General features: G+C 39.7%; 1 protein-coding gene and 1 pseudogene across 2 annotated transcripts in view; one reads left to right on the plus strand and one right to left on the minus strand.

Annotated features, from left to right (window-relative positions):
* LOC125399999 (N(6)-adenine-specific methyltransferase METTL4-like) overlaps nt 1-12,267 on the plus strand; it is a 71,546-nt pseudogene extending 59,279 nt beyond the window's left edge. The window contains exon 3 of the transcript XR_015736791.1: nt 11,891-12,267. The product of XR_015736791.1 is annotated as a N(6)-adenine-specific methyltransferase METTL4-like (transcript). The remainder of the gene's footprint in view (nt 1-11,890) is intronic.
* Nucleotides 1-24,268, minus strand: part of LOC125399962 (kinetochore protein NDC80 homolog) — a 53,563-nt gene that overhangs the window by 28,023 nt on the left and 1,272 nt on the right. Inside the window, exons 2-6 of the mRNA XM_087902468.1 lie at nt 7,586-7,695; nt 6,521-6,598; nt 4,050-4,125; nt 3,783-3,955; nt 1,585-1,687 (exon numbers count right to left, since the gene is read on the minus strand). Of these exons, the coding sequence (XP_087758594.1) occupies nt 1,585-1,687; nt 3,783-3,955; nt 4,050-4,125; nt 6,521-6,598; nt 7,586-7,686 (531 nt within the window). The 5' untranslated portion in view covers nt 7,687-7,695. The remainder of the gene's footprint in view (nt 1-1,584; nt 1,688-3,782; nt 3,956-4,049; nt 4,126-6,520; nt 6,599-7,585; nt 7,696-24,268) is intronic.

Consider the following 24,268-nt stretch of genomic DNA (forward strand, 5'->3'; position numbering starts at 1 on the left):
ACAGAGCCTGAGAGGTTTAGAATGGTCAGAAATGGCTTCAGAATTGTCTAAAATCTTACACATAAACCTAGGGAACACCACGTCAAGTCCAAAAAGAAAACAAAACAAAAAACAAACAAAAAAACCCGGATATAATGCCAAGGACTGGTGGTCACAGTCAAGACTACCAGTGAAATGGTTTCTATTCCAAAATGGTGAACTCAAACAACCACTCACCATATCCCAGTCATTCCTTTCTCAAAGTCAAAGCAACCTGACAAAAAACCAAACCAAACCCAACAATACCCCTTCCGAAATCATTGGCTCAGTTTGAGACAGAAGGGACTTGATACAAAAAGGTTCAAATTAAATGCTGGATTAAAAGCTGGATGCAGTGGCACATACCTGTAGTTCCTGCTATTTACCAGATTGCAGTGGGAAGATTATTTGACCCCAGGGCACAGGCTAGGCAACATGGTGAGATTCACTCTCAGAAAACCCAACCAACCAACCAACCAAAGAAGAAAAGTTTCAAATTAATAGCAAAAGCACGTAGCGAGATATAGAACTAAGAAAACAAACAGCTTTAAAGTTTCCACACAGGTAGACTTTGAAACAGTAATGCCTCTCCATAGGCATGCAATGCTCACACATGGCTGCATAGAGACAGGGTTTCTATGCTTAGACCAGGCTGTCCCTGAACTCAGAGATCTGCCTGCCTCTGTCCTGAGTGCTAGGACTAAAGGGGTGTGCCATCACATCTGGAGGCTGAGTAATTTTAATTGCTATAGTTTCCTTGGAGGAATATTTGTTAGTATGTAGAAAAAGAGGCTGCTACAGATTAACATGGCACTGTTTTACAGAAAAAACTATTTGCTGAAAAAATGTAATACACTCTAAAATAAGTAGGGTACATATGTTAGGCAACATTAAGTCATGTGTTATACTTTTATATGGCTGCAGCACAGGTTGATATCAGCATCACCAGAGATGAACAACTTTGCAATGGCTCCATCACTAAGTGACAGAAATTAATTCATATCTGTGATAATCTTATGGGACCACCATGCCACCCATAAAAGACTGAACATCAGCATGTGTGACACATGACTGTACATTTTTAGAGTAAACAGGACTTTGAAACCTATATCCAGGGCTGAAGTGCACCTCAATGTTAGAGCCACCCATGGTTCAACCCCTAATACCACAAAAACAAATAAAACTGTATCCAAAGAAAATGACTTAAAAGTTACCCATAAGTTTGGAGAATATTCATTCTATATTTTCTTATTTTTGTGATTAATACTGATTTCATTTTTAAGAAAGGATAAAATGAATTTCGCAAAGAAAAATGATGTGGGTTCATTTTTTCTAAACTCTAACACCCCAGGAAAATAATCTGTCAAGCAGAGCTTCTGCCTGCTCACCGTTCTGACACTAACAGTTTGAAGAACTTCAAATCAAACGTGCTCTGAAAGCAGAAGCAGGTTTGGAGACAAGTTGCAAAAGTCAGATTGGGAGAGAAATAGAAAATCATTGTGAGGAAAAACAAAACAAAACAAAAACTAAACATTTAAAGGTAAGATTTAAACTATCATCAAATACCTTGATGCAGTCTATCAGCCATACCAAGGCTGCCACGATGTGAGGCCAGGTATGAGGGGCTCCCACTGCATACATGGAGCTCTTGGACAGTGCAAAGGGATACCTATGAGAAACAGGAAGATAAGGAGCAACCATGTTAGCAAGCATAAAGGCTACAGTAAAGGTGTATTTTAAAGCTGCACATACACCTGCTGAGAAGATATTTGAGTCTACTCTGAAGATTTTATTCATCAATGACTTTTGTGTATTTATTCACATTCCACAGATTATTTTGCACGGTGTTTCACAGCTGAGTATAGAAGGATTCTCCTAAAAAACCTTTTCATTTTCCTACATTCAATGTACTTCTCTTACACATTAGTGATTATCTGTCACTAAATCTACTTTCGTCCCTGTGTCTCCAAACAGCTTTCCTTCCTCAGTTTTCCCAAGTGTTGGGATCACAGGTGTTCAGCACCACGTCTGATCTGTGCTTGTCTTTATTTATAATGCTTTTAAACTTTATCTCTCTGCTGGTTAACTTTGTCAACCTGACACAAGCTAGAGTCATCTGGAAAGATGGAACCTTAATAAAGAAATTGTCTCCATTAGGCTGGCCCGTGGGCATATCCACGGGGCACTTCCTTAACTCATGACTGATGGGAGAGGGCTAGTCCACTGTGGGCAGTGCCACCCGAGTAGGTAGTAATGGACTGTAGGAGAAAGCAAGCTGAGCAAGCTATGGAGAAGTAGTCAGTAAACAGCTTGGCTTCATAGTTCCCACCTCTGTTCCTGCTTGAGTTTCTGCCCTTACTTCCCTTGATGATTAATGTAATAAACTCTTCCCTCTGCTAGCTTTTTTTTAAAAAAAATTATTTATTTATTTATTATGCATACAATGTGCTGCTGGCATGTATGCCCACACACCAGAAGAGGGAGCTAGATCTCATTACAGATGGTTTTGAGCCACAAAGTAGTTGCTGGGAATCAGGTCCTCTTAACCTCTGAGCCATCTCTCCAGCCCCCTTTGTTGGTTTTATTCTGAGTCTTATTCAAATATCACGAAATCAAAATAAGACAATCTCATTGTTTTCATCAGATCATACTGCTATGCTTTTGCCACCGTAAACTATGGTGATCAGGTTGCACTTTATATTTTCTTGTGACCGGGACTAACCAAGTAGCTTTGGCTAGCTTGGTATTCATCATGTAGACCAGGGTAGCCTTGAGTTCAGAGGATCTATTTGCCTCAGGCTTTGGAGTTCTGAGATTAAAGGCCTACCACCATTCCTCATTTATATTCCTCATTGAGCTTTATGTTCTATCACCTAAATTTCTGTTATAGTGGACTGCTATGGTTTGAATGTTTATTCTGCAGAATTTATGTTGAGAACTTAGTATATAGAGTCAGATACTAACGATACAAAAACATGAGACTTCTGGCAGGTGAGAGCCCTATGAATGAATCTATCCCAATACAAAGGAGTATTTGAAGGCATGGCCTTGTTATAAAGATAATCCTTCCCTACACACATGCTCCTCCTTGCCATATGAGGAGGTCATGACCCACCAAGAAGGCCCTTCTTTATTAGAGGCTGAGTACATGCTGATGTCATGCTTTTGGCCCTCCATCCTTTATAACCATGTGTTAAGCCAGTCACACGTGTTCACTTGTGTGCGTGAATGCATGTGTGTGTGTGTGTGTGTGAGTGTACAAATATTGTGTGTTTTAAGCCTATAGATCTTTTATACCTAGTAGTCTACAATATATACAAATACAAATATATCACATAAATATATATTTAAAATTTATGCAAATGGTTGGTTTGCCTATAACTATGCATAACATGTGTGTGCCTGATGGCTGTGGAGATCAAAAGAGGAATCATTGTATATGACTGTGAGCCACCATGTGGGTGCTGAGAACCTAACCTGAGTCCCTTGGAAGAGCAGCCAGTATTCTTAACCACTGAGCCATCTCTTTAGCTCTCTAGCTCCTATATTTACCAATTAACAAGCATTGGTGTTTTGTTACAGGTTCAAAAAAAGTTGAATATGCTACAGTCTATCAATTTTCCTTCCTCTTCAGTTCATCCTACACATACTGTTCACAGTGCTCATCCTAAAACTGAACCTACTAATTCAAAGTATTCACAAACTTATAATATGTGTTTCTTCTGTGTTCGGATAAGATCTTAGACTAAAAGTATATTACATACCCAAGGTCTTTGAAAATTCTTGGAATTTCTTCTTCAAATTTCTTGACAGGCAGTTCATATGATGGGCATAGGAATCCATAAAGAAAGCCAAAGATCTTTAGGAAATCTTTCGTTGATGGGGCTTGTAGAGACTTGATGGATACACTATGCACATAACCATTTTCTGTAAGAAACTACAATAATTTTTATGAAACACTGAAAGTTTTGGATTAGAAAAAATGTTGGGAGCATAAACACTCGAATCATACAATTTAAATTATAGAATACCTCATAGAGCTTTTGAATACATTGCTGAATGAATGCTTTATCCTTAAGTGGTCTTGGATCCTTGATTTTTTCAGAACTGGAAAATATACCAAGTTGACTATTAATGGATGAATGCCCACTAGTCCTAGAAGAATTATTTTAAGAAGGCAATCAAAAACAGTTCCTTCTGTGTTCAAGTCTGCATTATTTCAAGGCTATCCATCACACACACACACACACACACACACACACACACACACACACAAACTGCAACAACAGCATCAAACATTAGCCTTTAAGTTTTAATTAACTAAATACAATGTATTTCTTAAAGCAGAAGGAGAGCACACCATGAGGTTACAACAGTTTTAGGCATAAAATGCGAGAGGAATAAAATGTACTTCTGGGACCGGGGACCCATCTCAGTGTTTTGTTCAGCTTGTGAAGTGCTCTGTGCTCAATCTTCAGCACCACAAATAACAAACCAAATTTCCTTGTGCATGACATTATCAACACACACATTATCCTTAAAGGTATGTTTCAGGCCCATAGATCTTCTGTACCAAGTAGTCTACAAGTCTGTTCAAAAACCTAAACGCTGTCATCTCTATAAATGCCCCTGTAACTGCTCCATTGCTTGTACTCCCTTATTTGCCATTATGCCTTAAGGGAAAATTGTCTCTGAGTATCAAGAGTTAATATGCATGAAGAACTTAAGAACATTTGACCTATATGAACACTCAATAAATATTCAGAACTACTCGTAAAGGAGAGTCTGCTATTATCTCCATTAAAAAAGTAAAAAGATCTATTTTTATGTATATTGTGTCTATATATGCATAACCACACACACACATGTGAGTGCTTATGCAGGACACAAGAGGGGCATCAGATTCTCCTGGAGCTGGAGTTACAGGTGGTTGTGACCAGCCCAATGTGGGTAACTGTTAACTGAATTTGGGTCCTCTGGTAGAATAGGAACAACTCTAAACCACTGAACCAACTCCCATTATCTCCATTCTTTTTCTTTCTTGCTTTTATTTTTTTGGAAAACAGGCTTTTCTGTGTAGCTCTGGTTGTCTTGGAACTTGTCTATAGACCAGGCTGGCCTCAAACCCAGAGATTAGACTGCCTCTGCCTAATTAAAGGCATGCACCACCACTCAACCTAAATCCATTCTTATACGCAAGGGATTCAAAGTACAAAAAGGTGAGGTCATTCCCTGGGTCATACAAATAACAGACTGCTTCCTGTCAATCTGTATCAAACTTTCCCACCTCCAATCTAGACAACTGCTGATCTAGTCTAGAAAAACTTCTCCAAGGTGTATGTATCCAGGTATGACTACAACAAAAGCAAGATGCTGTTTGTTCTTCTCACTCTTATCCTCTCATGTGTACATTGCTGCCTAGACTGGCTGCTATGACAGTCTGAATGCAGTAGCAGACATAGATTCTAACCATCTTTCATTAGTCAGCTATTAAAGTGATCTGAATTTAAAAGTGGGAGACTATGTTTGGCTGCCCAGTAAAATTGTTTTGCATTAGAAATGTTTCAATTTTATTACATTTATTTATTTGTGTGTTTTGTGTGTGTGTGTGTGTGTGTGTGTGTGTGTGTGTGTGTGTGTGAGAGAGAGAGAGAGAGAGAGAGAGAGAGAGAGAGAGAGAGAACAGCTGGTGGTCAGAAGACAATCTGAAGCAGTAGATTCTTTTCTACCACGTGGGACTGGGGATTGAAAGCAGGTCTTTGGGCTTGGTGATAAGTGCTTTCACCTGCTGAGCCATCTTGCTCACCCAGAAAGATTTTTAAAATTCAAAGCATTGTAGGAGTTGGCAGCACACATTTTTAATCCCAGCACTTGGGAGGCACAGACAGGTAGATCTCAAAGTTCGATGCTAGAATGGTATACATAGTGAGTACCAGGAAAGCTAGGGCTACACAGAGAAATCCTGTCTCTAAAATAAATAAATAAATAAATAAAAAACCAAACCAAACAAAGAAGTAAATAAATAAATAAAACCATTTTATTTTTCAAACCACATAATGAGATTTTTATTTTAAATTGAGTTTATACTGACATTTTCTTAGTTTAACTTCTTATATAATTAATACTGACAGACTTAGACAGTAAAACCAAAGCTCTTTGAAGTCAACCTTCGGAGAGTAAAAGACTCAAATGTTGAACTAGAGATGGCTCCACTTTCACCCTCTGATTCTACCGTTTCTGAGAACTAGGTACAGAACACAGCACAGACTTGAGCATCGCCTTAGAATGGTGGAACTGTGGTCTGAATCTGTTCTTCTCTAGCATCACACAAAGCAGAATTATACAGACATCATATCACCTGGAATCTTAACTACTAAAACAGGAAAACTGGGCCCTAAGTTTTGTCTTGAAAGCACCTTTACAAGATAACTTTTATTGTCTCTAGGAATCAATACACGGTTATAAGAACCTATTCATTAAATAAAATTAAAAGCTTTGTTACCTTTTACCAAATATTGAGACTTTTCTTTCAGATGCAGGTTTGTTTGTGCTTGGCTTTTCAAAGGTTGCTCCCCCTTCGCTTCAAAGGAAAAGAGAAAAAAAACTCTTTAAAGCAAATACAAAAACACCAGTTCAAATAATTTTGAAAACATGTTAACTTCTTTCCCCTACCAATAATAAATTTTCAAGATGACAGAAGTGTTTGGGAATTGTTTTCATTGGAATGAGCAAAAAGACAGGAAACTTTTAAAAAGTTAATAGTTTTAATTTGTCTTTTTAATTTTAAAATTTGTTTGTATTTAGATAAGAATTTTAAGGAAAATATAAAAACTGGTTATAGGTTGACAGCTATGTTTGAATTCTTTTCTTCAGAATGGCTGATTAAGTAGCTTATATGTAGACATTATGCTAATATGGGTACACAGTAGGTTAGAAATAGCCTTCTGGTAACTGGAAGAGCAACACTCTGAGTGAAAAACTAATGTTTATGATAACAATTTCTTTGGTTGGTCACTTTGTGAACTATGTCTTGCTCTGTAGGCTGGGGAACTACTATATGGCCCACACTGGCCTTGAACTCTCATTCAGTCTTCTCCTTCCTGGAGTCTTTTGAAGACCAGGATTACAGGTGTGTGTGATCACACTCAGCTATGAGAGCAAGTTCATTTGTACACCCTAGTCCCTCCAAACTTGAAATAATTTTATAGCCTACCATCAAAACAAATAATATTGCTTTGATTTCATTTCTACCTTTAGTAGTTGGAAATATCTTAGTAAATTAAGTTATACCACACTGCCTGCTTCAACAGTTAATTATAAAGTAAGAGGAAAACAAGGAGTATTGGAAGGGTGTCAACAATCCTTTTATAGCAAGCCTAGTAAACAATGGGAAGAACCAAACCACCTAGCATCACGTCCACTTTTAGATTTCAATGAGCACAATCAGGCATTGCTGGGAAGAGACAAGATTAAGACATCACTTAGGCTTTTGTACTAACCGTTTCTTACAGCTGCCTCACCCTAGATAGTAAGTATGCAGCTGAGAACCGTAGGTGGAGGCACTTACGTTTGAGGGGTACCAAGGTCTGGTTTATCGAGGTCTTGGGATCTTAATTCCTGCATGGAGAGGCGGCCAGCACCACCGGTGGAAACGGAACTGCGCTTCATGCTTAGAACCTAGTTCATGATTTCAATATCAGAAAAATGTTCCAGATGCAAGTGGTTCATTAAGCAACAATTATCACTTTAATTCTGAAGTAGGAGAGTAACCAAGTCTGTTCCTTCACGATAGTCTTTTCCCCGTGTGCTGTATTTGTTTTTCGTGTATACTTAAGTCCTCACTACAGATAACACCTATGCAACTTCAAGTATTCAATACACTCTAACAGGGCAATGCAACAACGAACATATATGATTCCCGCATCACAAGGCAATCCATGATTGCAAAATTTCTATACGCTATCTCTGAGTACATCACTGCTATCTCTTATGTCTGTTTCAATGGTAACTCACAGGCTGCTTGACAAGAAATCTCAGGCTCCTTAACTCTCCTCCAAATGTTTCCTTTGGCTACAAAAACAGGAGTCATTCTGTTTTCCTAAAGTCTACTTTTCTTGCTTTATTTTAAGCCCGTGTCTCTCAGTTAATACCCACAAGAGAGAAGGGGCAGAGTAGGCAGAGAAGGGGGCAGAGACTAGACCCTTGAGATAGGAGTAGTGGGAGAGAGAGGGAGGTGGAGAGTGGGAGTAGGGCTGAGGTCGACAGGCCCACCTGTTACAAGGAAACAGCAAATGTGTGCAGAAGTGGCTACACGTGAAGTGCTCTTAGTGGCTACAGGTGAGCAGGAATCCTGTCAGGACCCTCAGGGGAGGCCTATGCAGATGCACAAACACTAACCCACATTATTGTTTGTTTGGAGCGAAAGTGCACGATAGGCTGTGCACTGAGCCACATCCCTCCTTGTTCGGCTGCTTACATTCCACTTAGATTTTATTCTCAAGACTTCAGTTTCCCAGACTTTTTCTCCTTACATGGCTTTTCAGCTGCTGCATTACCAGACAAAGGCAGCTTTCCAACCTGCTCCTCCCTGGCATTCCCCTCGCACCCTCCCCCCATTACCTCGGTCAGCTATCAGCATCCTCTTTTCCCTCTACAGGCACTGCCCACACAATCTTAATGATGCCAGAAAGCAGAGCCTGGGGGACCCCACCCCAGGTCTCTGAATTGCAGAGCCTTTTAGCGTGAACCCAGTTCTAAAACCAAATGCTGGGCACCAGATTATGAGCAAATCAATCCCACACCAGTTTGGATTCAAAGGCTTATATATTTGAGGGGAAAAAACTTACAGAACACTTTCCTACTGGAGAGCAAGGAAAGGAGTCTTGTGGCAAGAGTGAGAGGAAGGCTGCTGCTGCTTTCTAAAGAGAAAGAGACCCCGCCCCAGTGGGCTGGTATCTTAGCTGCTATTGGCTGAAGGAGCTTCCACAGCAGATGCATTCTTGGATTAATTTTGACAGTATTTCGTTGAGTATTTTTACATCTATGTTCATGAGGGAGATTGGTCTGTAGTTCTCTTTCACTGTTGAGTCTTTGTATGATTTGGGTATCAGAGTAACTGTAGCCTCAAAAAAAGTAGTTTGCCTATGTCCCTTCTCTTCAAATTGTGGAACAATTTGAGGAGTATTGGTATTAGCTGTTTTGAAATTCTGGCAAAATTCAATGCTGAAGCCATCAGTCCTGTGCTATTTTTGGTTGGAAGACTTTTAATGACTGCTTCTATTTCCTTAGGGGTTATAGGTCTATTTAAATTGTTCGTCTGTTCTTGATTTAGTTTTGGGTAGGTGGTACTTATCCAGAAAACTGTCCATTTCCTTTCAACTTTTCCATTTTTTGGATTCTATGTTTTTGAAGTATGACCTGATGATTCTCTGAATTTTCTCAGTTTCTGTTGTTATGTCCCTCTTTTCATATCTGATTTTGTTTAAGCCCTGGTGAGCTGATAATATACAGGGATTTATTCCAATTTACTTTGTGTGTGTGTGTGTGTGTGTGTGTGTGTGTGTGTGTGTCTTGAGATTTATGACCAAATTTGTGCTCGGTTTTAGCAAAGGTTCTATGAGGTGCTGAGATGAAGTTATATTCTTTTGTGTTTTGGTAGAATGTTCTCTAGATGTCTCTTAAGTCAATTTGGGTCATAACATCTGTTAGTTCTCTTATTTCTCTGTTAATTTTCTGTCTGGCAGACCTGTTCAGTGAGAGTTCAGTTGCAGACCTGAGATTCCATACCTGCCTTTGAGGGTTTTTTCAAAATTATTGATTTAATGTGTTTGAGGGTTTTGTCTGTAAATATTTCTGTATGCCACGTGTATGTCTGCTGAGACCAGGAGAGGGCATCAGATCCACTGCAACTGGAGATATAGATGGTTATAAGCCACCATGTGGGTGCTGGGAACCAAACCTGGATGTTTTTTGTAAGAGCAACCAGTGCTCTTGACCACTGGTCGTTCACTTCAGCTTCAGATTTTCTTTGATAGCCTATAGATGGTTCATGTTCAGAAATGAAAAATGTTGAGAGTAATTCTACATTATGCATATTAACTGAGAAGAATCACAGTTCCTTCATATCCCATGGGTGCTTGTACTCTTTGCACTGATTTCAATCTCAGTGGAACTTCTTTCCTTTAAAATATAGATACAATGTATATCATTGTACTTTGCTCATATTCCACCCCTTCATTACTTCTCTCCCTCTTTTTAACCCTCCCTCCAAGTAGTCCCCTTCTTCCTTCATGATGCATGTATACACACAGGCTTAAATAATGATATATCTGCATAGATCATCAAGTCTACATTCTGCACTCTGAGAGAAAACATGCATTTTTGTTTGTTCTTCTTCCCCTTAATTTTCTTGGAGTGAACATTTGGTAGATATTATCATATTACTACTGTAGAAGTCATGGAGTAGTTAGATTATACATTGAATTATTTTTCCCCCAGAAACTGCCATCCTGTTTTTGATAGCCGCTGCACAATGTTTGTATTTCCACCCACAATGCATTTCAGTTTTTCTACTTTTTCATCAAAACATTCTGTTTCTTTTTGTAATTGCCATCTCAACGGGTACGAAATGGAATCACATTGTGAGTCTAGGTATTTTATATTTTTCACTTCCATTGTGAGAAAAACATTTTCTAATCTCTCTTGTGATTTCATCTTTGACCTGCATGAATTATTTAGAAGAAAACTACTTCACTTGCATTTGGTTGATTTTAGTATCAATTTATTCTTGATTTCTAACTTAAGTCCTTTGGGGTAGAAAAATAAATTCTGGTTCCTTTAAGTGTGTGGAGCTTTGTTTCATTGCCCAGCATATACATTATCTTTGAGATTTTAATGTGGGGTTGAAGATTATATTCTGTAACTGTAAGAATATAGTGCTCCTAGGTGAACTAGGAACATTGAGAACTTCACTGTCTGCAGAATTTGTGTTACTTGTTTTACCCTTTCTGGTGGGTTTTCAAAGATGGGTTTAGAGCAGTGTCTAAGGTCAGTATTTGTCCTGTACAGAGATGTGATTACCCTACACTGAGTGAGGACGGTGAAGACTGAGATTTAGGAAGTGTCCAAGTTAGCCTACCATGAAGTTTCATAGATGCTGCAGACGATGTGGAATGTGTGGACCAGGACAAAGGACTCTGGTTCCTGCCACAAGGAAAAACATGTGCTTTAGGTGCCCTTTGTCTCCATGTCCTACATGAATGTTGTGAGGTTTGTCTGTGCAGAGCCTCAGTGAGCATAAACACTGGTTATTTTTCCCATCACCACAGCCAGACATCTAAGAGAAACAACCTAAGCTAGGAAAAGTTAGTTTTGGCTCGAAGTTTCAGCATTTTGTATACATATATTGTCACATTACTTAATAGGGGGTTTATGAGCTGTGTTTCCTTCCGTAGAGTTCAAAAGTAGTCTAACACTCTAATAGTCTCATTATACTCTAAAATAACTCTGAGCTTAATAAGAGTAGATTTTAATAAATGAACTAAGATATTCAAAGCACAGCGCAAATTTAAAAGTTTGGAAATTTATTTTAATTGTAATCTAATTTTACTTTATGCATGTGAATGTTTTGCCTGCATGCATGTCTTTGTATCATGTGTTGCCTGGGTGCCCTCTGAGGCCAGAAGAGGGTGATAGAGCTCCTGGAACTGGATTGAGAGCTGATTGTGAGCCACTGCGTGGGAGTTGGGAACTGAACCCAGATTCTCTTTAAGAACAGCTAGTGCTCTTAATTGCTGAGCCATCTTTCCAGGCCCTGGAACATAATTTTAAACCAGCATTATTTTAATGTACTTTAACCCATTGTTTTTCACAGATCAGAGAGCTGATTTTGGGTGGATCCTCGGAATTTATCCAAGAAGGTCTCAAAAGCAGTGTTCTCTACTCATTTGTTGAAACACAGCATGAAAATAGTGGCCGCGTCTTTTTACCACTTGACGCTTGCAACTTGTCAGAATTATGTGAGATGGCAAAGCACCTGCCTTCCCTCGATGACATGCATCTTCAGACACTCCCATTGATGGAAGATGATATGTCTATTATAGAGCTGGATTTATCGTCACAAATCATTGAAAACAACTCTAGCTTTTCCAGAATGATTAATTTAATGGGACAGAAGTACCTGCTACCAGCGAACAGCAGCTTTCTTGTGTCTGACATTTTTGTATGTGGCCACTTCTGAACTGTAGGTAGTTTTATGTTTGTTTCAGAAAAGATACTTTTTCTGTCATCTCAGAAGTCAAGAGTTTGAACTTTGAATGTAAGTTCAGTTTCACAATGCTGACTTTGTTCTGTTGTTTATTTTTGAGACAGTCTTGTTAAGTAGCCCAGGCTGGCATTGAACTTGCTATGCAACCCAGGATGGCACTGATATCTCAATTGTGCTTGACTTTGCCTTAGTTTCCCGGATGCTAGGATTCTAGGTCTGCATCACCATACCTACCTCCTGGTTTATAAAAATAAATGCATTTTTATGACAAGTAAAGGGTTAAAGAACTGGTACTTGAGAAAACAAATATAATACTTAATATGCTCAGGAATTCAGAACACACTTGTGTTTAACTGAGAATTTATCTAGCAAAATGAAAATATTTTAGATTTTGAATATAATTCCCAGGTCCTTCCTAGCCTTTAAATTTTTTTCACTTCTTACCTTTTATGTAACTTTTTAAGTTTTAACATCATTCTTTTAAGAAACAGAAATGTTAAATGCAAACATTGTGCAAAAGTACATAGTTTCCTACTGGGAGATGAATTAACTCTTCTGTGCTTGATTCAATCAAGTACTTTTGAAACAGTGCCCAGTTGGTTTTCATAGAGTTTCTTATTGTTGTTTTGTTTTTTAAACTATCCCTGGGGCTGGAGAGATGGCTCAGTGGTTAAGAGCACTGCCTGCTCTTCCAAACAACTGGGTTAAATCCCCAGGACCCACAACTATAATTCTAATTTCAGGAGGTCTTATGCCCTCTTCTGGCCTTGGTGGTCACCAGACACACATGTGGTATACAGACATACATGTCGGCAAAACACTTTATACATAAAATAAAAACAATAAAGATCTTTTTAAAAATCTATAAACAAAAACTATTCCTATGCATAGTTTTAAGACTTTTTAAGACTAAAAGTTCTTAAAATTCTTTTCAACCAGTGTGGATTTACACTCATCTTAGTTTCAAGATGCCTTAAGAAATATAAAATTTGCTGGGTGGTGGTGCTGCACTCCTCTAATCCCAGCATTCCGGAGGCAGAGGCACGGGGACCTCTGTGAGTTTGAGAACAGTCTACAGAAGAAATATAAAATCACCTTGGCTAAGAAATTTGAATTGGAAGTATTATCTCTGTTTGGCCAAGATCTCCCATATTTTGTCATTATAAGGCCAATGAGAAAGACTGTTATAATAGCTATTGTTTATGCATTAACTATTCCTTGATTCTTTTTATAGACGACTGAAGTGAGAAAGGATTAATGTTCTACAGGTGCAAAAAAACAAAACCCCAAAAAACAAGCTTTCATATACTAGTCCTTCTAAAGTCATTCCTTATCAAAGAACTTCTTGAAACAATCTTTGTAAAAAGTTCAAAAAGTTGAAGTTTACAGGCACCAGGCTGGTACTCATAGACACACAAAAACCTAACAAGCTTGCTTTCTATGCCTACTTCTGTAGGCCAATTATGATTAAGTGAGATAATTGTATCAGGGTTATTGCTTAGTTGTTAATAAATTATAATTTATCCTAAGGAATGTAGTAGGAAGAGGTGATAATATAATCAACATGAATTTAATTTGTTGGATATTTTATAATGACATTTTAAGTTATAAGCAACTGCAATATACTCTACTCTTAAAAAGCTTTTAATTACTGGCAGGCTACCTTATGCCCATGTGGTTATCCAGTGACAGTATCTATGAAAAATTCTTCAGAGCAGGTAAAAGGGGTAAGTTACATCTCTTTTTATCTTTTTTTTTTTTTGGTTCTCTGAGACAAGGTTCTCTATTTAACAGTCTTGGCTATGTCCCTTTTTTATCTTTTATATTAATGCTTTTAAAAAACTACTTTCTTATTTTATTTATTGTATTATGTTTAGTTGGAATTTTCCTTGGGCCACGAACCAAGTCCCAAATAATTTATTACGAATGCTTATTATTAATTTTAGGCACTTAGTCTTAGCTTAGGCTCATCCAGCTAGCTCGTTTAACTTAACTTAACCGGTTTCTATTTATCTACATTTTTCCTTGGGGCTTTTTACCTTTCTTTCATTCTGTATGTCCTGCATTCCTGCTTCCTCTGTGTCTGTCTGTCCACTGGTTTCTCCCTGGTATCTCTTTTTCTTTCTTCCTTTCTAAGCCTAAATTCCTCCTCCTACTTAGTCTTCCCACCTGTAAGTCCTGCCTATACCTCTTCCTCACTATTGCCTGTTGAGCATTTTGTTAGTCTAATCAGGTGCCTTAGGCAGACAAGGTCAAACAGCAACACATTTTTACATATAATTAAACGAATTCAACACATCTCTACATAGTTAAACAAATATTTTGCAACAATTAAACATCATTTCTCCTTTTACTGTTTTTTTTTCTTCAAATCCTCTCATATATGCCTTTTTGTTCCCTTTCCAACTTATGGATGTTTCATTAATTTTGTTACATGCATATATGTATGTAATCTGCTCAATCTGTATGTTACTTGTCTGTTTGTTTTCAGGGTTATAATTAGGTTCATGGGAGTTAAATACACAGGGAGAAAGGAGAGCAAAATAATAGTATATATATCTGAAAAATAGTCAAAAGGGATCATACTGTTGACTACCTAAGAAACTATAACACATACATACTTTAACTTACTATAATGTTATTTGTATGTATATTTTCAGGGCTAACAATTTAGTATTGGATAAACAATTGGTGTACTCTTCCCTCAGTAAGACATTTACAGGGTCCCATCTTAGATCTACAGGGTCTCATTCTTTTCCATTTTGGAGAATGTTTTTGCCTTCCTGCCGAACTAAATCTTTTCAACCATGTTGCTTTATAAGAACAAAAATGTTGACATTAAATAGCATATTGTTTCAGCTTTGCAAGTCTAAAACCTAAACACTGCTTCTGACTCAAAGCCACATTCCTTAAGATTCCCTCTTCCAAAGCAACCACACAAGGAAGAGACAATAGAGGCCTTTAATGGTTTAATTGTTCTGTTCTCTGCTCTGTGCTTCCCAAGGTTCTAAACCTGCTCCCAGGGGAGAACTATGATCCTATGGGAAACAGCCAGAGGAATGGTTGGGAAAACGTCCCCCAGATATTTAACAGCTTGTGCTCTACACAAATCAGAGCTCCCATTGTCCTCTGTCCATCTAGGAGCCTTGGAGCTCCCTCCCTGCTAGGCTTTTCTGTAGCTCTTTAGCCAGCAAATTCACTTCTCCAATCAGCAACCTGTCCTCTCACCAGGACTGGAGTAACTTTGATAATGAAGATAAATGACATTTTTCTCTGGACGTGGAAAGAAGATTCTAACCAAACATAATCAACGCTGTACCGCATTTGTAAAAACATGACTAGTAATTCCTTAGTGGGCCAACCCATAGCCACCCTTATGGTTGGGCCCTCCTCAGTTGATCCTATTGAGATGTTCCTCGATCAGTTATCCACAAGTATGGTTTGGTATATGGAATTTCCTATTGGAACTGAGGTTTATTTAATTTCAGGTCATTTTGGTGTGTCTGTGTATGTGTGCGCACACGCATGTGGGTGTCCATAGAGTCCAGAAAGGGGATTAGATGCAATGGAGCTGGAGTTACAGGTGACTGTGAAGCCTCCTGATATGCCCTTAACTGCTGAGCAATCTTTCCAACCAACTCTCTCTCTCCCCCGCTTTGTCTCTCTCTCTCTCTCTCTCTCTCTCTCTCTCTCTCTCTCTCTCTCTCTCTCATCTTTCTATTGCTTGGTTATTTGAGACAAGGGTTTTACTGTGTAGCCTTGGCTGTCCTGGAACTCAACTCTGTAGACCAGGCTGGCCTTAAACTCACAGAGATTCCCCCTGCCCCTGTCTGCTGAGTGGTGGGATCAGACTCATGGGCCACCAGTGCCCTGTTGTTTTTCATTAAATCCAGTGGCTGCCTCAGAAACAACTGCTCCCTTAAACAGCAATTGCAACCCCAGCAGCTACCCACAGCTGCACTGGCCACAGCCATGTGGGAATCCTGTGTCCCCAGGCACCGATTCTACCACAACCAATAAAGGAACTTTATCTAGATCTCTGTCCTTCTACAGAACTCAGGATTCAAAAACTGATGTGACATTAAGCTCATCCAGAGAGGCTAAACAGCAAGTAGCTTACCTTGTCTCCTTGCTGGTGCCTCCCCAAAAAGAGGGTGTTCTTCTGCTCAACCCCCACTTAAGAACCCTAGCTACACTTAGTTCCTCCCTACCACTTCATGTCTGCTAGTTGTTGATTCAGTCTTCTGACTCCAGGTTAATTATATTTAATCAAACAAATGTAACAATCTTTGCATTGTTAACAAAAGCAGCAAAAATAGTAACACACATTTAAAATAATATTCCACAACAGCAATTGCTGCTTAGGACAGCAGTTGTTTAAGAGGCAGTCACTGTATTTAATGAAAAACAAAAAACAAAAATACAGGGCGATAGTGGCTCATGCTTTTAATTCCAGCACTCAGTAAGGCAAAGACCATCAAGGTCTAGAGTGAGTTCCAGGACAGCTAAATGAAGTATTACTGGGTTGCTCTTACTATTCTCCAGAATAACATTCTCTAGAATTTAAGCTCGAGATATCCTGGGCTTCCCAAGTTTGGACTACAGATGGGTTTGGCTGCTAAACTTTATTGTTTATTGGATGTCTTCTTAATTCTCTGAGACTCTCCCATAGAATTGAAGTCCCCTGACTCTTCCTCTTTTTTTCCTCTTATTTGATTGAATCACCCCATTTTCTCCAATTCCCACCTTTGTCTCATTTATTCCAGGTTGGCTTCAAATTCACCATGTAAACCAGCATATCACTGAATTCATGCCCAGTGCTGAGATTATAGGTGGATACCACCACACCCAATATTTTACTTACATTTCTATTGCTGTGAGAATGCATTGTGGACAGTGCAATTTATAGAAGAAAAATGTTTAATTTGGGCCTTAAAGTTTCAGATGGTGAGTTCCTTGACTATCACAGAAGGGAGTATGGCAGTAAGCAGTCAAGAATGGCACTGGAGAAGTAGCTGAGAGCTCAGGTCTTGAGATATAAGTGGAAATCACGTGGCCTTTTTAAATCTCAAAGCTCACATTCAGTAGCAATTTTCCCTATTCTTCCCAAACTGTTCCACCAACTGTAGTGGGGGGCAAACATTCAAATATATGAGTTAGGAGGGCACATTCTCATTCAAGCCACAACAGCCAGTTTATGGGTTTCAAGCATGTCACCCAAGTATTCTACCAACTGAGGGATGTTCCTAGCCCCCACCTCTTTTTCTTTGCCATGGGACTGATGGACACTTTCTTATGGGCATCCCATCTGTAGCTATCAGTCCATGGTTATCAGAAGATAACTCACCTCATGATTGCCAGGGAACAGAAGGAGTGCACTAGGTATAGCCTTCACAGCTACTCCCACACTAGTGACATACTTCCTCCAGCTAGGCATCACCTAAAGCTCCCACCACTTCCCCAAACAGTGCCACCAGCTAGGGATCAAGCATTCCATATATGAACCTGTAAGGGGGTATTTCACATTCAAAATATATTTATTCCAAAGATGCAGACTAATCCAGGTCTGCTATGGCATGCCTGTGATTTCAAAAGTCTGGAGATGGAGGCAGGATGTCTATGAGCAGAGGGTCTGTAACTAATTTAGTACATAATTTCTGAAAAGAAGGCACTTTTATTGTTGTGGCATCGAATGGTAAGCAAGGACAAGTTTTCTCATTAGTCCATCCTTCTCAGTTTGCATTTGTTAATGTGTGCATGTGTGTGTCCATGCTCATATCTGTGCCTATACATGGAAGTCAGAGGTCTACTATAGGTTTCCTCCTTTATTTCCCTATACCTTATTTTTGAGACATGGTGTCTACTGATTAGATACTCACAAATTCCACTCTCCCTTCTCCCCCCACCTCTATGTTCCCAATTTTGTCAGGTGATTTGTCTATTTTGACTTCTCAGGTGGATCTATATATGTTTTTCTTAGGTTGCACCTTGTTACTTAGTTTCTCCAGGATCATGAATTCAATATCCTTTGTTTATGGCTTATAACCACGTATGAGTAAGTACATACCATATTCATCTTTTTGGATCTGGGTTACCTCACTCAGGATGATGTTTTCTGGTTCCATACCTTTTCATGTAAATTTCAAGATGCCATTTTTTTCCTGCAAAGTAGTACTCTAATGTCTAAATGTGTCATGCTTTCTTGATCCATTCTTTGGTCAAGGGGCATCTAGGGTGTTTCGGTCTGGCTATATAAATAATGCTGCTATGAATATAGTTGAAAAAATGTCTTTGTAGTATGATTGAGCCTCCTTTGGGTATATGCCTAAGAGTGGTGTTGTTGAGTCCTGAGGTAGGTTGATTCCCAATTTCTGAGAAACCACCATACTGATTTCCAAAGTGGTTATACAAGTTTGCATTCCCATCACCAGCAATGGGTGAGTGTTCCCCTTTTTCCACATCCTCTCCAGCAGAAGCTATCACTGGTATTTTGATCTTAGCCATTCTTACATGTGCAAGATGGTATACTACAGGTTATTTTTATTTGCATTTCCTTGATGGCTAAGGATGTTGACGCTTTCTTCAAATGTCTTTCGGCCATTTGAGATTCTTCTGTTGAGAGTTCTCTGTTTATTTCTGTACCCCCATTTTTTTTACTAGATTATTTGGAATTCTGATGCCTAGTTTCTTGAGTTCTTCATGTATTTTGGAGATCAGTCGTCTCTCTGCCTGATGTGGGGTTGGTGAAGATCTTGTCTCATTTAGTAGACTGCCTTTTTATCTTATTGACTGTGTCCTTTGCTTTACAGAAGCTTCTCAGTTTCAGAAAGTCCCATTTATTTATTGTTGCTCTCAGTGTCTTAGTTACTTGGGGTTATATTTAGGAAGTGGTCTCCTGTGCCCATGCATTGATGGCTACTTCCCTCTTTCTCTTCTATCAGGTTCAGTGTGGTCAGATTTATACTGAAGTCCATAATCCTTTTGGATTTGAATCTTGTGCATGGCGATAGATAAGAATCTGGTATTTACATTCTTCTACATGTTGACATCCAGTTATGCCAGCACTACTTGTTGAATATGCTTTCTTTTTTTCATTATATATTTTTAGCTTCTTGGTATAAAATCAAGTGTTCATAGGTGTGTGGATTAATATCCGGCTCTCCAATTCAATTCCATTGCTCAACGTCTCTGTTTTTATTCCAATGCCAAGTTGTTTTCATTACTGTAGCTCTGTAATAGAGCTTGATATCAGGGATGGCAGTGCCTCCGGAAGTTCCTCTATTGTACAGAATGGTTTTTGGCTATTCTGGTTTTTTTTCTCATATGAAGTTGATTATTGTTCTTTCAAGATCTTTGAGGAATTGTGTTGGGATTTTTATGGGGATTGCAATGAGTCTATAGATTGCTTTTGGTAAGATTGCCATCTTTGTTATGTTGATCCCACTTATTCAAGAACATGGGAGATCTTTCCATTTTCTGGTATCTTCTTCAATTTCTTTCTTCAGAATGAAGGTTCTTGTCAAACAGGTCTTTCACTTCCTTGGTTAGTGTTACCCCAATATATTTTATATCATTTGTGGCTATTGTGAAAGGTGATGTTTCTTTGACTTCTTTCTCAGCTTCTTTATCATTTGTATATAGGAGGGCTTACCAACTCCAGCTGGACTGGGAAGGAACAAGCATAGGACCAAACTAGTCCCTCTGAAAGTGGTTGAGAGTTGCATGGCTGGAGCAGACTGTGGGGCCACTGGCAGTGGCACCAGGATTTATCCCTACTGCTTGCACTGGCTTTTGGGGAACCTATTTTCTTTGGATAGATACCTAGATATAGTAGGGAGGGCCTTGGACCTTCCCCAAAGCAATGCACCTTACCCTCTATGGGGAGTGGATGGGGGTATAGTTGGGGAGTAAATGGAGGAAATGGGAGAAGGGGAGGGAGTGGGAACTTGGATTGATATGTATCATGAAAATAGATGTTATTTTTAATTTATTTATTTTTTGGTTTTTTATGAACAAGGGTTTCTCTTTAGCTTTGGAGCCTGTCCTGGAACTAGCTCTTGTAAACCAGGCTGGCCTTGAACTCACAGAGATATGCCTGCCTCTGCCTCCCAAGTGCTGGGATTAAAGGCGTGCACCACTACAACGACCACCACCACCTGGCCTTGTTTTCTTTTAGAAACAACAAAAACAAAACAACTCACAGATTAGCTATTTGGGTTAGTCAATGAATTCCAGGGTCCACCTGCCTGTCCCTCCCCACTCCCCCCAGCACTGGGGTTACAGGGATGCACCACCAACCTTGACTATTTACAGGATGTGGGATGGGAACTCATTCTTTCTGTTCACACAACAGGCTCCTTACTGACTGAACCATCTCCTCAATCTTTGTATCTTTTTGATTTGTTTTTCTTTTAGATTCAGGGTCTCACTATGTACTCCAGGCTGTCCTGGAACTCATAGCTGTTCTCCTGCACCACCCTTTGGATTGTTTGAATTACAGATATGCACAACTGGCTATATTCTTTAAAAACAGAAAGCCCCTAAGTTCCGTAAGGTGGCCTCTTTTTATTTTAAGATTTATTTTTGTGTGTGTGAATGTTTGGACTACATGCAGGTAAGTGCCTCATGTGTGTGTGCAGTGCCCATGAAGGCCTGAAGCCAGGGTCACATGCCCTGGGACTGGAGTTACAAATGCCTGTGAGCTACCACATCTGTGTTGGGAACTAAAGCTAGTCCTTTGCAAGAGAAAGCAACGCTCTAAATCACTGAGCCATCCTCATCCCCATTAGGTGGCCTGTTTTGCTCCTGAACAGCCTGAAGTCTCCTCCTTTCTCAGAAGAGCACACCTCACCCTCCTCCCCTCACTGAGATGTCACATGTTCCTTTCTCCATTTGTGTCTTAACCCTGCTAGGGTAGGTTAGATGAAGTGGCCTGCTTTAGAGCTGATCCCTCTCTTTCATCCAGAGACTGGAAAGCTTGTAAAGAATAAGCAGCTCCAGTACCATAGCCTTCCACAGAGTTGGTGTAGCCTTCTCACCAGCCACCCACTTACCCATGCACCCATTTTACCAGCCCAAGTTTAACCATGTCTTCCTGCCCTGCTACATCACACCCTTGGTTAGTGTACTGTTCCTTGGCAACACACAAGCCAGTTGAATAACATTTAGTTTCTTTTGCTTTGTTCCTGTTACCATTTTGTTCAATTAGGCTTCTTGAACAACTGCTTCATTTCCTGGATACTTTGCAAAACTGCTTTGCTCCCTCTCCTTTTATGTGGATTCTGGGATTAAAACTCATGTGCCTTTGACCCAACTCACAGCACCAGTGCCAACTTACTGACAGGTTGAGAAGCAAAAAATTTATACCAAATTTTCTTGGTATGAGGCAAATATCCTCAAAGAAAAAAATGATAGCAATCATAGTTTAGTATCTCTCCAGGCACTTCTTTAAAGTCAGTGTGTCTTTTATATCACTGTGTTCAAGAACAGGAGAATTCTGTCCTTCCTCATTTCTAAAGAGCTACACTGGCCGAGATTCACTCGCTGATGAAGAGCAGAGGAGAGGCAGCAGAGAGGATAAAGGTTCCTGTTGGTTGTACTGTGACTCTTCCTATTGGCAGAAACACTTCAGCAGTCTTTGTTTTGTGAGGAAGCTGGATGCAAGCGCTTTATAACTTTGCAGTTAAAGAATCTCATCTTTCCTGAACTTTGATTTTATTAACTTACCCTATTTAGATTTAATTGTAAACAAAACCCAGAATCACCTGAGAGAACTGCCTAGATTAGATTGGCCTTTGGGCATGTTTTGGGGGATTATACTGATTATTATTTAATGGGGGAGGGTTCAGCTCACTTAGGTGGCACTGTAACAGGCTCCCAGAATTTAGCACAACTGTTTCCATGATGGAAGTATCATTCAGTTGTAAACTCTGTAGTAGACAGCACCACCTGCCAAAATGAAAACAATGACCTAATCCATCAAAGTCCATAGTTTTGGGAAACTCTCTAAATGTACTAACCTTGAGGTTTAGTTTCTGGAGTTCTGCTCTGGCTAACTGTCCTTGTTAACTGAAGTATGAGAACACAGAGCACGGGTTTTGTGCTTAAAGCTCACCCCGCGACAGGCTCAGTGTTACACCGCGATTCCAATACCTACTGTAGTTGCCAGCCAGCTGCTAAAGACTTTCAGTTTGCTTACACCCAGGTCAGAGCAGTGTTCTTTGGGGGATCCTCACTACAGCACCATCACTGGGCTGGTGTTCCTGGGCTATATAAAGAAAGCTAATCAAGGGCCCCAAGAGACGGTTAAGAACACTGGCTGCTCTTCCAGAGGAGCTGGGTTTGATTACCAGCAATCACATGGCAATTTAAAACTGTCTAGAACTCTACACTCAAGGAATCCAATATTCTCTTCTGGTCTTTGCAGGCACCAGACATGCATGTGGTACACAGATATACATGTAGGCAAAACACCCATACATATAAAATTATTTTTTACATGCTTAAAAATAAAACTAGTTAAGCATGAGGCTGTAGCTGGTTATAGCAGTGCATGTCTTAATCCCAGCAAAGACAGACAGATAAGTGTGAGTTTGAGGCCAGCCTAGTCTATATAGATAGAGTTCCCAGGACAGCCAGGGCCACATAGGAAGACACTGTCTCAAACACACACACACACACACACACACACACCACCACCACCACCACCACCACCACCACCACCACAAACAACAACAACAACAGAAAGACATAAGGTCATGAACAAGGTAGCAATCAGCATTCCTCTGTGGTTTTTGTTCATGTTCTTATTTGAGGTACTGCTATGACTTCACTCAGTGATGGTGTCATAGTTGCTTTTCTGTTGTTTCAATAAGAAGACACCATGACCAAGGCAAGTTATAGAAGCATTTAGAGAAGGTTTGCAGTCTCAGAGGGTTAGAGTACATGTCCATCATGGTGGGGTGCATGACAGCAGGTAGTATGTTGTTGGAATAGTGGCTGAGACTTTATACCTTTGTCCACAAACATGAGGCAGGGAGAAAGCTAACTGGGAATCACACAGGCTTTTGAAACCTCAAAGTCACCCTCAGGGACATAACCTTCCCCAACAAGGCCACACCTCCTAAATCCTTCCCAAACAGTTCCAACACTGGGGACCAAGCATTCAAATATTTGAGCCTATGGGAACCACTCTCATTCAAACCACCACAGAAAGACTGGAATCTGCTATAAGAAATAAGCCCTTTTCCCCCCTTAAACTGGTTCTGGTCAGAGTGTTTTGTCCCAGCCACAGAATGAAACTAGAACAGAAATTGTAACTGAGAGAGTAACTATTGCTGGGATGACTTGGTCATAGCTTTTTATATCTCTGGACTATTTTGTTGGAGGGCTGTGGAAGATTTTGGAACTTCGGGTTAGAAAAGTGGTTGAATGCTCAGAACTTAAGGGGCTGTTCTGGGAGGAGCTTAGAAAACAGTAATGCTGAGAAATACACTGCCTGTGAAGGCCTGTCTTGAGAAGTTTCAGAGGGAACTGAAGACTATCAAGATCGGAGATAGGGGCCATCCATGTAATTTTTGGCTAAGAACTTGTATATTCTGATCTACTGGGGCTAAGGAATCAGCTTTGATTAAAAAGAGAGCAATGCCATTGAGTGAAATTTTCTGTTTAACTGGGGCAATAAAAAAAACACCTCAGAATTCGTACACAGAGTCGATCTAAGAGGAGCAGACTATATTTTGAGTTGCCTGGGTGGTATTTATTTCGAGACTACAAAGGGGTCACAAAGAGCTTCAGAGGCTTGGCCCCATATGGAAGAGTTAGAGTCTCTGTACAGAGGCTGGAAGAAGGCACTGGTAAAGGTTCAACCTCATTTACAATGTAAACCCCTGAGTTATTAGAGATACCAGGACCATGAGACATTTGGCAAGGACAGCAGTGTGTGTGGAGTGGAGCCCACCTAAGGCTACAACATGAATTATGTGT

Source organism: Myodes glareolus, chromosome 27, assembly GCF_982192425.1.
Source record: "Myodes glareolus chromosome 27, mMyoGla1.1, whole genome shotgun sequence".
Taxonomy (NCBI): Eukaryota; Metazoa; Chordata; class Mammalia; order Rodentia; family Cricetidae; genus Myodes; species Myodes glareolus.